Consider the following 14,705-nt stretch of genomic DNA (forward strand, 5'->3'; position numbering starts at 1 on the left):
GTTGTTTAGTTTTGGTTTCCAGCAAGAGATGTTAAATTCAAAGTGGTATGATATGTGTACTGTTGGTGATATAGACTAGAAATCCTCAGTGTATAAACACCTGTATTTTTATTGATGCAATCTGCCAGAGCCTGAGTAAAATAAGAAGAGGAATGGAATACAATTGGAGAAGCAAAGCTATCCGCACAAGGGGATTGCTAATTTAAAATGTCATAAGAAAAGCTAGAGAAACCTTTCAAAAAAGGAAGTATAGAAATTTCAAACCATACAGAGAGAACTTTAAAGAGGTATGGTATCCTAGGGGAGGGAGCCAGGGGAGAAGAAGTGGAAAAAGACACCAAAAACTACATTTTCAGTAGAGAGGAGGCAATCAAGGAGAATGGCCTAAAGAGATAATAGAAGAATCATGGTAAGACTCAGTTTCCACTTGACTCACAGAATTCTTATTGCCACAAAACAAATACACATGCTCACTAATTGCTTGCAAAGTTATATTTATTCTTCAGACCCAGTCAATAAGAAAAAGATGAGAGTTCTTAGAAAATAAATAGCCTCTTACAACTGTCATAATTATCTGGCCATTGATTGAGCTGAAGCAGTCTTAGCCTGTTCACACATATCTAAACAAGAGCAGGTAGTGGTGTGCCTGTATCTGTAAGATAGTGTGCTTCCATCAGGACAGTCGAGAGCAACGTCTCTGAACTCATAGTTGTCTTCTCGGCAGCAGTGGCATGAATTTTCCAACTGAAAAAGGTTATAATTGTACCTAAAAGAAAATAAAATTCAATAATAAATACATTTAAAATGTCATGACAGAAATTCAACATCAATGCTTAAATTGTAATTAATTGGTTGGAAGGCTTATTAAGTCACTTAAAGTACTCTCAGACCTTGCATTCCTTATTGCTGTAACTTCTGATAATTGGTACTTAAGAACAAAAAAAAGAACTCAAAGAGAAGATTTGTAATCATAATATTAAGGTATAAAAAGCAAACAGATTTTAAATAACCTATTTAGGACCACATTAATCTATATATAAAACTTCACATAAAGGAATGCACTTTATTGCTTAAGGTACTGACTGCAATCACTGCAGGAAGATAAATATATTTGCACAAATGTGTTGAGCCTGTTTAGAAAACTTGAGAATTACTTATTACTATTTAAAAATGTTTGTTTGCTCTCGTGTGGAAAAAAAAATCTCCACGTTAATGTTTTAAAATCTCGATTTCCTCCACAAAGTCAATGCACAGTACACAAAGGAAAACTCACTTGAGAGTCCTTTTGCATTCACCCATACATTTTGCCATCTGGATTCTTTTCCTGCAACCATTGTACTTAACAGTCACGTTCACAGGAGAAGTTCTGCAATTATCCTTACCTAAAACAAAGAAGATTACAGGCAGGTGTAACATTTAATATTTTAACAATTGCTTATATCTCTATGGTTAAGAAAATGGAGGCTAATTCCATTAGTAATAGTTATTTTGAGGCCATTAACTAGCTCAGTAAAATGCAACTGGTTAGTACTAAGATAAATATTACCTCATTATTGCTCTTATCACAGATGAAAGAGAAAGGGACCAGTGGGGGAAAATAGGGAAATGGATTATTAGCAGTGAAACAATAGTTGTCAAAAATAATCCATCTGTGTGCTCTAATTCACCAATTTACAACACAGCTTGCTGATGTTAAGAGCTAATCTTCTATTTAAAATCTTTCACTGTAAACATAACTGGTGTTCACAGGGAAGAATGTTACAGCCAAGAAGAATGAGTAAATACATTAAGTATAAATAGTAATGGATAGTTTAGGTTGCATTATATGTTATTAAAATACAGGTAACTTTCTATTAATGATTTTTCATTGTATTTTGAAAATCCTATCAACAGCTTATACTTTGTGTTGATGTTAACTTACATGTATAGCAACATTTTCTTGAGTCATAGATTCTGTCTTCCTGTAGGGGTGAGAGAAAAGAAAACAGATTGGAAAACTTTTTTCTCTAAATAATATACAATTTCTAATTAAGGGGGAACAGAAAAGATGAACATGCTGATGGCAGGTCTGGAGCAGGGGCAAGGAAGGAGGTGAGCTTGGGAATAAAAATCAGGCAGTATTTAGACAGAATTCAAACTTCAAATTATTTTTAAAGATAACAGCATGTAAAAACTTATTTCTTATTTCACATGAAAAATACTTCATCCCCAGACATTAAGCTTCTCAGTCAGGATCTATACCTGATCTTTGTTGTAATTACTATCCTATCGATGTGTCTCCAAATAAACTCTCAGTTGAAAACCAGTATTGTAGTTTAATAAGTTTAAAATTTTGTAACTCCAGAAAGAAAAATGATTAAGAATCTATTCATACAATACCTTCATTTTTAGATCATAGAAATGAAGATATTATGGCACAAGGGTATAAAAATACACATATATAATTATGGAAAATATTTCTATTTAATAACTGACATATTTTCTGTTGTGGCAGAGGGAAGTGATCCTGGAAATTGAACCCAGGGGCACTCTACCACTGTGCTTCATCCTCAGTCCTATTTTTTACTTTTTGAGATAGGGTCTTGCTGAGACTGACATCCAAATCACTATCCTCCTGTCTCCGCCTCCAAGTCACTGGGATTACAGGCATGCACTACCATACCCAGTTTATGATCTACTTTTTCTAAGATACAACTAAATTAAGTTTTATAATGCCTGTAAAACATAAGGACCTTCCTTGATACATCCACCTTTTTTAAGGACTTTTTATATCAGTAATCATCTGACTCTTAATTCAGTACATTTGTTTAAAGATCTATGCAATTGGGGTTGTGGCTCAGCGGTAGAGGGCTCTCCTAGCACATGCAAGGTGCTGGGTTCAATCCTAAGTACCACATAAAAATAAATATATTGTGTCCATATTTTAAAAAATCTTTTTAAAAAAGAGCTATGCAATTGATGAGATACATGTCTATTGTCCAGATGCAAATTTTTTTCCAAATTTATGATAAACACAAACGACCTGTCTTCTTTAACATGAGAAGTCACAGTGCTGCCCACTAATTAAGAACAAGACTTACTTCTGCACACCAGCTCTGCTTGGGGCAGTCTTGGACCACCGCAACAAAGCCAGTACTGTTGCAGGAGTAGGAGACACAGGGGTTGCTGGGGTCATCAAATGAGGTACCGATCTGGAAGGAAAGGAGGGGGAGAATTATTATTTGTTTCAAGTTCTTTCTGGAGTCGACAGCTAAGCCAATAAGAACAAAAACAAAAAATTCACTATTTAGTGACTGTCTAGAGGCACTTTTAGCCATTAGGTTAATAGCGAATAAAGAATGTCTTCTACTTTTGTGAATAAATCAAAATTCTTCATTGAGAACATAAAGTGTCTCAATTTTTAAGAGAAAATTCACCGAATTTTCAAGAATTTTTCAAGAAAGCTTATTGTACAGTGAGCAAGCAGTTCACCACAATTGTTATATTCTAAGTTTGAGGGGAAATAAAATAAGATATCCAAGTAAGGGGAAAATGTCACAAAATCAATTTATTAGATTAGAACAGATGATAGATCTCTTCTCTCTTGACTATATTCCTATATGTTTAAAACCCACTAGATTGTTCTAAAGAGTTTGTTAAACATTCTAACTACAGCATGAGAAACTTTATTTTAGGGCTTCAGACCATAAGAATTTTGATAAACTGAAATTTTATTATTTTGACTGTTATGCATATACATGACTAGAAATGTTTCTTAAGTGTCATCATCTTTTGTTTAAAAACCATTATGGGTTCTAAAGTCATATCAATGCTGAAAACTAAAAGTTTGAATATGGTAAGTAGGTTGTGAAAGTAAGACTCTCACAAGCTGTTTTATGTATTTCCTACTTTTTTATTTAGGAACTTACTTGTGGCAGAGGGGAGTGATCCTGGGAATTGAACCTTTGTTTTTAGATTTTTAAAATATTTGATACCACCAGGTCTAGTATATAATTATCAATTTGAGAATCATCCAATTTTTATGTCTTTTTGACACTAATTTTCAAAAGTTAAATACTCTCCAAAGTATCAAATTAGTTGTCAAAACCAACCAGCCCTGAATATAGTGTGTCACTAAGCCCACAGGTTCTAGTCCTCTGGGTTTTCTTGTTTGATCTCTGACAGTTTGGCCATCTGATCTTTCTGGTTATAATTACAGTTTAACTCTGCTCATTGATTTGAATGTTACAAAGTGTGTCTTCTCCATCTGGCAAGACCCATGGGAAATTTTGTTCAGAAGCTCTACTGCTGAGTACTTAATGATGAAGTATATTTTCCCCCTTTGATAAGAACCATGGGGAGTGTTACATTTGATGTTCTTCTGAAAATTAATACAGGGACAAAAGAACTCATTCCACTCCATAATTACCATTTTTTCATATTATAAACTGAAAGATCATTGGTGTAGTTTAGCACTGCATTTAGTTATTTTAGAGAAGAAAAGGCCTTACCTCATAATCCGTATTGTTAAATAAACACGTTTGGGGTTCTGAAAAAGATACAAGTTATTTCATTCCACAACAAATAATAGATTCTTTATCAACCAATTAATACCAAAATATTCATATAACCAGTAGATGAATTGACAACTGTTAATTTTGGGTTTCCATAAGTTTTACCTATCACACAAATTCAATTCATTAAATGCATTATGTATACACACCACAGTGTCCAATTTCACAGCAGGTATCATTAAACGTTACAAGCTTCTCTCCGGTTCTGCATACAGGTGGAGAAGGGCACTCCTGAGGTTTACAGTCTACAGTCTTTGCATCAGTACAGGTACATTTGTGGCAATTAGAAGTCCATGTGTCTCCAGGCTGCAGGTATAAACCAAGTTTAGACGTCTATTCAAATGCAGGAATGAAAGCCAATTTGGATAAAAGTAGAGCAAAACTGTACACTTACAGATTTCTCTTCTCCCAGTGGACCATGACACACTGTTAACACAAAATGATAAATGCTAATTAAATTTGGCAAAATACAACCATCTGTTATTTATAGATAACCAGCAGGTGGCCAATACTGTAATTGGCACTAGGATTTTAGAGTCACAGGATTATGTAGTGCCTTGAGGTAGATAAATCATATCTACCTACTTTAAGCAAACATTCCTTAAAAAAGCATATATATCCTATTTTTATAATCCTCAGTAAAAAAATAATAATCTCAATTTTTATTTTTCTGGCAGTAGTCAATAAATCTCATGGCTACCATCTGGTTTCCTGTTTTATAATCTGACACCTGCCTCCACAATCCTATAAGTCAGCAAGACCTCATAAGGTCACACACAAAGACCCTTTCTCAGCTAAAGTTCCTGATAGAGTTGACCTTAACAACTTTCACATTCATAAAAATGTCCTCCTTTCCTCAAATTTAACACTTGTAAATTCCTGTCTGTCTTTACTAGAAGTTCTTATTCTTATCTCTATTCTGTCCCCTGGAACTTTGTCTCCACCAGGTCCTCTATAACATCAAGGGGATGCCTGGTCCTCCATTATCCATTTGAAGTTCAGGCTTCTCCTGACTGTGACTCCAGTTTTCATTCCACCTAACAGCATCCCAATGCACCTACAGGAACCTCAAACTTGATGTGCACACAGATCATATCATCTTGTTCCTAAAAATCAGCTTTCTGGACTGTCTTTTTCCTATTAAGGACCAAACTATTCTTTCAATCATTCAAGCTTAAAACTTATGAACAATTTTGATTCCTTCTTTTCTGTCTGTCATCCAAGCTACTGAAAGTCCTATATCTCCTACCCTGCCTTGTCATACTGGCTGCCAATCTACCCCAAGACTTTACCCCAATACCTTACTATTTTGAATATCCTCCTGATCCAATCAGTTTTCTATATCATAGTTAAAACAATTGCCTTGGGAAAATTCTCCATGTTTCTTTGAAGAGCTTTCTTCCAATTTTACCTTATGGTAAAGAATGATTCTTTTGTCTGTGTTTTGGAATTTTTCCTACTTGCCACAAAGCATACTTTATTATCTCAAGAATAGTGGGAACTTGGGCTGGGGTTGTGTAAAATTTTAGTAGAATGCTTGCCTAGCACACATGATGCATGGGGTTAATCCTCAAAACCACATTAAAAAAAATTAAACTAAAAAGAATAGTGAGAACTCAATGAAGTCCTTTAAAATTATTGAATCATTTCTTAAGATAAACCCTAAGAAAGTTAACCACTTGATACTGGGCATTTAAAATGCCCACTAAGTTCAAAATATATTTCAATCAAAATACATACAAAGTTTGCCTACTAGTTATTTCAGGTAATGATGTCATGTTTGTTTTGTTTGGCTGCACTAGTAGTGAGGATAAAACCCATTATTTGTGATTTATTTGGTGATTGGAAGCTACATTCATCCACTTCAAGTTTGCTAATAACATTTCCATGGCTAGGGACTTTTGTTGGCCCTTGTGAATCACGTTTCAAAGCTATTGCCATTACTGCAGAATGATTCTGCAATGGAGCTGTTCTTACCTGGAGCTGGTGGAAGTGTTGCTGGGCATCCTATGCAAACATAGAAAACTCATTAGTACCTGAAGTTCAGGAATAGTGTTTGGGATAGTTACTTAATTCATTATTCTATTGCTGGGGGTAAATGGCTAGGTAGCCAGACTTACAGCTGTATTCTCATCTATTCTAACATTACTTTCTGCTCCTCATGGTATTTGAGAGCCCACCATTACAAAGTGTTTCCTTTGCACTCCAAATTTTAATGGGACAGAAAGGAGAAAACATGAAGATAAAATTTGCTTCAAAATTTTCTTGGAAAACAGTTCCAATAAATAAGATGATAAAATAAGAAAAATTCATGTATAGAAAAATCTAATTACTATCTAATTTTAATTCTCTAGGAACTTTTCTCTTCTGGATCCTCTCCCCCTACCAAATGCTTTAAACTGGTCATATTTCTTTATCCTCTGGACCCTTCACATATCACTTATCTATATTAACCCAACAATCCACTCAAATCTTAAATTATATTTCAAAATCACCAAAACATAATTGGTAGGTACAATAAAAAATAAGGCTGACAGAAACAACAGAATACTTTAGAAGAACTTAAAAATGCTACATTTTTAGGTCAAGCAATTCCAACAACTAATAGCTACCAAAAATAGAGATATGAGTAAAAGATGTGGACGTTTCAGGTAGTAAATGTCTCTAGCTCCTTGACAAGGTAGACTACAGTAACTCCTAATCATAAATGCTTAGAAGAATAATAGAAACCAGTAATAGGAGAGAGATCAACAATCAGGCATAAGTACAGAAGAAAAGAACAATCTTCTAAACTGGGCATGGTGGCACAGGCCCGTAATCCCAGCAGCTTGGGAGGCTGAGGCAGAAGAATGGCGAGTTCAAAGCCATCCTCAGAAATTTAGTGATGCTCTAAGCAACTCAGTGAGACCATGTCTCTAAATAAACTATAAAAAGGGATAGGAATGGGGCTCAGTGGTTAAGGGCCCCTGGGTTCGATCTTTAGAACCCCCCACCAAAAAAAAAATCTTCTAATCTCCACATTGCTCTTAGAGTAATTTCTCTAAAACCATCTGATCATATCATTCTCTTGATAAAATTTGGAAAAGGATCTCATTACTTAAAAGGATAGAATCTTATTTAAGATTGAAAATAAAATCTTTCTACTTTCTAATCTCATTTCTTCCTTAGGCCTCCTTCCATCATTGCCAATAACTCCTTGATTTCTGAACTCACCTTTGTGGTGTTATGCCTGTTTTCATAGGCAATTGACAGGAATTCTCTCCCTGACCACTCAGTAAACAATCATCTCCTTTCTGAAGCCTTCATTCACAACTATAAGTAGACATGAACTCTCTACTCTCACCCTGCTTTTCTGAAACCATGTTTTATTTAATGGTAACCTATTTTAGGTTACCATTAAATAGACTATAAAGTCTATGCCCATAATAATCTCCCTCTTCCTTGACACACAAAAGATCATAAAACGGCAAGTACTATAATCTTCCTGATGGTTTTGCTCTTAAGTCTGCTACAGAGTCTAGCACATAGGAGGTAATGAATAAATATTAGCTGGATTAGTAGCACAGTAATTAGGTCTTCTCCCATTCTGACCTGTTTTATTTTCGATTTCTTGATTCTCTGTTGCTACTACAGTGGTTTCTGAAGCGAGATAAAAGGATGGTATTATGATTTTTTAAAATTAGAATAATAAGCATACATATCAAATCTCGGTGTGTGTGCATGCCCAAACAATGGCACAAATTCATAACACAAGGCACAGTGCTTCATATGGAATAGATAATTCCTTCTAGTTCATTCGGGTCAGTCCATTTTACCTGGCTGAGATACTTGTGGGCCTGTTGTGACTCCAGCTGTAACTGAAGTGGAACCTGCCAGAGGAAATAAATAGAAAGTTTCAGAACTAACACCCTTCGTAATCCCTTTCTCAGAAATCTCAAGCTTCATGAATGTCTTTAGGACAGGAGCCCTGAGAACAAAGGCCACCCTAGCTGGACTTCAACATTATGTTCTAATAGGAAGTTTAACTTCATCTTTCTGGCTCCTCTATCCCCACATTCACCTCCTAAAGTGTCATCAAAGCCATCCCAGTTAAGGAAGAGGTTGTGTAGCCAACATTCACCTGTTTGCACTGCAGTGCTTGAAGTTTCCTTGACTCCCGTGGAAGCAGTGGCTGCTAATAGAGGAACAAGAGTGAGTGCCGAGGATTGAAGAAATGGGTTCACTTCAGATAATCTCTCCTGTCATCAAGACGCCTCCAAGAAAAGTCCATGTGGGTGCATTTTACTTACCTGTGGTAGTAATTTCAGCAGTAGTTGTTTCAGATGATTCCTTGGGGGTACCTAAAATGAGCAAGGGAAGAACATACAGGTTTTCTGATCTCCAAAGACCAAGTCTTTTAAGACACCTCCACATGCAGGAAGAGTCTCCAAGCTGACGGACTGCACTAATGCATCTCATGCGAGTTCAAGCCTGGGCCACAGAAACAATAAGAGGTCTCCCTCTTAGTTGCTCACAGAGGTGGATCCAATGTTACTTTGATCCCAATAAGTTTTTTACTTGTAGGTCTCTCTAAGTGGCAAGAGCTTTTCTCTCACTTAACTCTTCTCTTTCCCTCACCCCAAACTACTATAAGAGAACCAGGAAACAAAGTTACATGAAATAAAAGAGTGAGAGAAAATGAAAAAAAAAAAAAGCATCTTGGTAGACCAAGATGACCTCATGTTCCTCTCGGCTTGATTAAACTTTAGGCATGTTTCTTCCTAGCAGCAGGCTCCAGACTTGGAAGAGGAGGGGACAATGCGTGGAATGTCTTTTTTCCCCACCTTCAACAGTGACTGTAGTGTAGGACAGATCCATGTGTTTTTGTGAAACAAAGTATTCCTTCTCCAGGATTCCTTGTACCAAGCAGTGAAATGATGTGTTTTCCCTGTTTAGTTCTCTGGGATCCTTCTCTGAGTTCTTCCCCTGGAAATGGGAATCTTACCCCCGTCTCCCAGCCTCACCTTTTTCAATTCCCCTTGTTGACTCCATTCACTTCTGAACCTTGGAATCATATTGGTGACACATGAAAACTAAATACTGGGAAGGACTAAGAATCTTGATATTTTAATACTTTCAAGATGGTTTCTCCCTTCTTTCAATTTTACTGCCATGAGACTAAGTACTTTAAAAAATGAATCTTATTTAAAAATGGGTCCTCAGAAAATTTTTATTGATCTTGTTTAATCAGATTCTGAAGCTCCAAATTAGAGGCAGCATGGTCTCCTAGTACAGTATGTACATGCCAGCACTCCAACACTGGCAACTGTGAAGCAGAAACATGCCTGCTCCCCTGGCACCTTTGCCATGCTTTAGGTACTAGTAAACCCAAGAAACTGTTTTAAATAATCACATAGAATGAGGAAACAAAGTCATCAGCACCCATGGTTTCAAATATCATTTGATTCTGGTCCTGCATTGAGTATTTACTTCTGGGAAGCTAAGTCCTAACAAAGATGTGGTTAATGTAATCTTTAGTTCAGGAAATTCCACAGAATTATTATGACCAATTATGTCCTATCAGATAGGACATGAGATTGAGAAAGTGAAATGGAAGGAAAGAAAGAGATCACAATAGTTACAGTAGTGATTGTTTTGCCTTGAATAGTGTGGATTTAGACTAATACAAATTGTTTCTTATAAGCAGTCTCTTAATGCAAGAGAAACAAACACCATGCTTTTTTTTAATCCTTCAAACCAATAGATGGCAAAATTCTCAGCCATTTGCTATAGTTTAATACTTTGGGAATAAGTGCTTTATCTCTGCTCACCTGTGTTACTTCCTGTGACTTGCTTCTCTGGTGCTTCTGTAGAAACTCCTTGGATTTGGGGGAGGTAAAAATTTTTTAATTAAATTTGTTAGGACCTTAGTATTGAGGACAACTCCATAGGAATGGCTTTTATACTTAAGAGAAGGCTAAATGGGTGACTACTAACCAGGACTGGAATTTTCTGGGTGCCTAGAAACTGTAGTTGAACCTGAAGTAGTACCTACAAAAGCAAGATGGATTAAGAGTAACAAGTTATATTTAGCTTCATATAATCACATTTAAAAGGCTGGTGAAAATCAGTGTAGAGAGCAAAAGAACCAAGCCTGATTCACCTGACAGATCATCTTCAAGTGAAATACAAAACCCTTCTCCAGCCCCTCTCACTCATCCATCATCTACCCTAATCTTAGAACCTAAAAGGCTGAAAGAACAAACCACTCACCAGTTTCCAATTTTACTCCAGTGGTAGGGATGACTTCTGTAGAAGTGGTAGTCCCTGAGAAGAAATAGGAGAGAGTGGTATAGAATATGGACATTTTGAGAAATCTGTAACTGTTACTTTACATAATATGCCTTTGATGAGCTATTCAGTCCTCTGAAGTTCACAGAGACAAACTTCTCCCAATTCTTTCATGACTCACGTGTGTTGGAACTCCTGGGAGCAATGGTTGTACCAGTAGTTATCCCAGTGGTAACTGAAATCACAAAAGGAGAAGATCACCTTGTTAATTCCCTTTTACCTAAAATTAGGATTTGTTTCAGAATAAATTTGTTTTAGTTCACTTGAAAAACTCAAACTTTCTTGCCTTACGTGGTATATCACATGTGGTCTCAATTATGCCACTTCAATTCAAACAGAAAGGGCAATTCACCTGGGATAATGTCTTAACATTCTGATAATTTGTACTAAAAGACATCTTGAATATAATATCTGCTGTATTCATTATAGCCAACATAATTCAAGATGAGGAAAATATTACCCATGCTAACTTTAGCTTCTGTGGTTTTGTCATGTCCTAAAGTTGTGGCCTCTAAGAATTGAAAGGAAAATCACAGAACTCAGAAAAGTTTGGTGTCTTCAACTAGGAATGTGGATGTTTTAGGGGAGGGATATCTTGTTATTGAAGCTCCTTATATTCCTTGTTAGGTTATGGATTTACCTGTGTTGGAACTTTCAGATGGAATTGTTGTGCCAGAGACCACTTCGGTGGTACCTAAAGTAGAAGAAAGGGAGAGAAGGAAAATCAATTTGGTTTACCTTACCATTCCAAGAATGTGACCAACAATGACTGACTCAAAAGCAATAGAAGGCCTTTTTTGGGCTCACAAATTCAAAGTTACAATGAACACATTAAAATGTGGTCTAGTCATAAAGTTTTACTTCCCTGGGGTCTTCCCTACCTTTACCTGTTTCACTTTCAGAGCTGCCAGTGGTAGCTCCTAATGACAAAAATATTTGTGTCAATGCATTCAGCAGTATTCAATGAATAAACGTATAACACCAAGAGTTATTCCCATCACCTCTGCTCCTCTATTAGAACTCAATGAATATGGATTGCCGCCATTTGGGACTTGGGTGATAGCTTGAATGTCAAAAGGGAAAATCTTTTTGGACTCTGAACCTCTTCAAAATTATAGTTTATGATCTGCCCCCAAAAGAAATGATATAATTTTCACAAGCTTCATCTAACAAATGTATCCATGAAAAGGCTAAGGCCAAATATAAATCGGTGGGATCTCGAGAGTTGCCAATTCCATTTTCATTGGTTATGCTTCCTTCTACAGGAGTTGTGCCTTTGTGAGAGTCAACAGGAAGAAAGTAGGGAGGGCTAATGGAAAGTGATAAAAAGCTATAGTGCAATACTTGTTCCAGAGCCAGCCCCACAAAATAAATATGGCACCTGTTCTTCATTAACATTCCTGACTAACCTGTGTTGGAATTTCCAGGTGAGGTGTTGCTGCCAGGAACCGCTCCAGTAGTATCTAAATGTAAAATGGAAGGGTATCATTATGCCAATTTCATTCCTATCAGAAGGATGTATGCTAGAATAGGAGGGAAAAATTATAGAAGCTTTTATTGTAGGGAAAGACCATTCTCAGGGAATGTTTGTTCCAAAGTTGTTTTGAGTTTCTGCCTAAAGCTTCATTATCAAAATGAACTTGGTTGGTGGAGGATGGAGTAGGGGTGGTCTCTGTGTTAGGGAAATAAAGTAATCTTTCTTTCCTCTTCTGGCTGAATACCAATTCCTTGGCTACCAAAACTACTTTCAGTAGAAGCAGCAGCAAAGCAGGAATTGATTACTTACTGAGTTTGGGTATATTTGGGTAATATACTGCTGTTATAGAAATTTTAGCATTCTAGAAAAGTTGAGACAAGAAATATTAATGAGCAAGTTAGTTAATATCTCTGAGCCATAGGTTTTCTCATCTGTAAACTCTGACAAGAATCATATTCACCTCACAGTCAAATAACAATGGTGTAGAATAGTTGCAACTTGCGAATAATTTTGTTGTGCCTCACTGTTGAAAGTGGAGAGGTTAAGAAGCTTTTATAATCACCTGTATTCTTTCCAATTCCTGTGGTTTTACTGACTCCTGAGGATGTTGTAACTTATAAGAGAGAAGAAAGGTAGAAAAATATAAGGTGACAAGGCTTTAGTATTTAGAGTAAAGAATATACTTTTCTTGAGAGCTATACTATGAGAGACACAGGTCATCCTGTGGGAGATTCTTGCTAATTTGTTGGCTCACCTGTATTTGAACTCCCTGGTGCCAGTGTGGTGCCAGAAGCTGTCTTCATGGGTTCTGCAACGAAAGAAAATGGCAAGTTTTTCTCAAGTTGGGGAGGGACAAATGTGGGAGGAAACTGGTTAATCTGGTAAGGTTTTTCAACTGGGAGTGAGTTAGTTGTTTGCTCATGCATAGCTTTTTAACAAGTCAAAGAAATATACAAATTTCTTAACACTGGGACCCACCTTTTCTGGAATTTAATGGCAGTAAAACAAGTGGCCCCTTTTCCTGCCATATTTACCTACTGTGCTTCCAGTTCCTTGGTTTACTGTCTCTTTGGTAGCTCCTGAAAAGATGAATGTGGGAAAACTTTTCAATATAATGGTAGACTTGAGTTATAACCTCCACATATCTTAGTCACTATGTGCTTAGTGAAGAATCTCCCATAATGAGATAAATTTTTTGTGTTCAACTTGGGTTTCTATTTACCTGAAATAGTACTCTTTGAGACTGTAGTTCCTTCAGGTGATACTGTGGTGACAGCTGAGAGTACAAATGGAAAAGAAAAATTTCCACATAATTATTTCCACTCACATTTTCGGAGATCTACTTATGTCAGGCTGGGCCATTTCTGCAAAGACTTCAGAAAATCTGCCCAAATTGACTCAAAATCAAGTGACAAAAGAAAGCATCGCTGATGTTAGATGAGAGTTCCTAAACATGAAATTATTTCACCAAAAAGTAAAGAATAATTCTAATTTATCACGGAAAAATCACATACACACACACATACATCATTAATTCTCATCTGTTTTCCATCCTAACAAAGTGGTTCTACTGACTCCTGTGGAAGCTGTGGCTTCTGGAAGATAGGAAACTGTATTGTTATGCTCTTACGAGAAAGCAATGCAAAAGATATTTTTGTGACCTTACTTCCAAAAAGGGAAGTTTCTTCTTGCCTTGTTAACCTACCTGTACTAGAACTTCCAGGTGCAACAGATGTGCGTAGGGTCACACCAGTAGTGCCTGAAACAAAGGCCATAAAATCAACATAAGAATCATCCACATTCAGGTAACCTTTTAATAAACGTTTCTTGGGCTGCATCATCCCGCAGTCCTGCACTGGACAGCTCTGGGAGACACCAGTGTTCTCTTAGAACACTTTGTCTATGTGGCAGTTCTAGGGGCATGTCCTTTCACTGATCTTTCTGCTCCTGGATTCAATCATGTATTTTGCCTGCATATCAATTATTCAATTTTTCCAGTAAATATTTACTGAGTCCTGTTTAGTAGTAGGCATCAGTGAACAAAATAAAAAAAATAATTTTCTCAGGAACACCATCTTAGAGTAGGCTTGCTTAACATACATAAAGTACAATCCTCAAATGGGAGACAGAAGAATTTGTTTAACAAATTTACCTCTGACTTTCAGTGACGTGGTTTCTGATGATTGAAAGAAAATGATTCAAGCATGTTTTGACCTTTAATCAGTGAACCGACCCTTAAGCAACATATTTATAGTTTAAGAAGTCAAATTGGAGGCAATCAATTTTTTATTTCACTTTAAGTATCCTGTTTATCTGAGTCTGGACCTTCTAGACTAGCATTCACT

General features: G+C 36.5%; 1 protein-coding gene across 2 annotated transcripts in view; it reads right to left on the reverse strand.

The window, feature by feature from the left end:
• Positions 1-477: 477 nt before the first annotated feature.
• The window catches only part of LOC101958024 (uncharacterized), a 127,362-nt gene continuing 113,134 nt past the window's right edge, over positions 478-14,705 (reverse strand). For both annotated transcript variants that reach the window (XM_078014884.1, XM_078014883.1), the window contains 24 exons: positions 14,066-14,119; positions 13,583-13,636; positions 13,395-13,439; positions 13,115-13,168; positions 12,923-12,973; positions 12,293-12,346; positions 11,771-11,803; positions 11,524-11,577; positions 11,005-11,058; positions 10,806-10,859; positions 10,530-10,583; positions 10,364-10,411; positions 8,843-8,893; positions 8,674-8,727; positions 8,369-8,422; positions 8,145-8,192; positions 6,531-6,560; positions 4,948-4,979; positions 4,703-4,859; positions 4,491-4,528; positions 3,081-3,191; positions 1,922-1,961; positions 1,274-1,382; positions 478-766 (listed from right to left, as the gene is read on the reverse strand). In XM_078014884.1, the coding sequence (XP_077871010.1) occupies positions 571-766; positions 1,274-1,382; positions 1,922-1,961; positions 3,081-3,191; positions 4,491-4,528; positions 4,703-4,859; positions 4,948-4,979; positions 6,531-6,560; positions 8,145-8,192; positions 8,369-8,422; positions 8,674-8,727; positions 8,843-8,893; positions 10,364-10,411; positions 10,530-10,583; positions 10,806-10,859; positions 11,005-11,058; positions 11,524-11,577; positions 11,771-11,803; positions 12,293-12,346; positions 12,923-12,973; positions 13,115-13,168; positions 13,395-13,439; positions 13,583-13,636; positions 14,066-14,119 (1,529 nt within the window). In that variant the 3' untranslated portion in view covers positions 478-570. The remainder of the gene's footprint in view (positions 767-1,273; positions 1,383-1,921; positions 1,962-3,080; positions 3,192-4,490; positions 4,529-4,702; positions 4,860-4,947; positions 4,980-6,530; positions 6,561-8,144; positions 8,193-8,368; positions 8,423-8,673; positions 8,728-8,842; positions 8,894-10,363; positions 10,412-10,529; positions 10,584-10,805; positions 10,860-11,004; positions 11,059-11,523; positions 11,578-11,770; positions 11,804-12,292; positions 12,347-12,922; positions 12,974-13,114; positions 13,169-13,394; positions 13,440-13,582; positions 13,637-14,065; positions 14,120-14,705) is intronic.

The sequence above is a fragment of the Ictidomys tridecemlineatus genome, chromosome 6 (genome assembly GCF_052094955.1).
Source record: "Ictidomys tridecemlineatus isolate mIctTri1 chromosome 6, mIctTri1.hap1, whole genome shotgun sequence".
NCBI classification, from domain to species: domain Eukaryota; kingdom Metazoa; phylum Chordata; class Mammalia; order Rodentia; family Sciuridae; genus Ictidomys; species Ictidomys tridecemlineatus.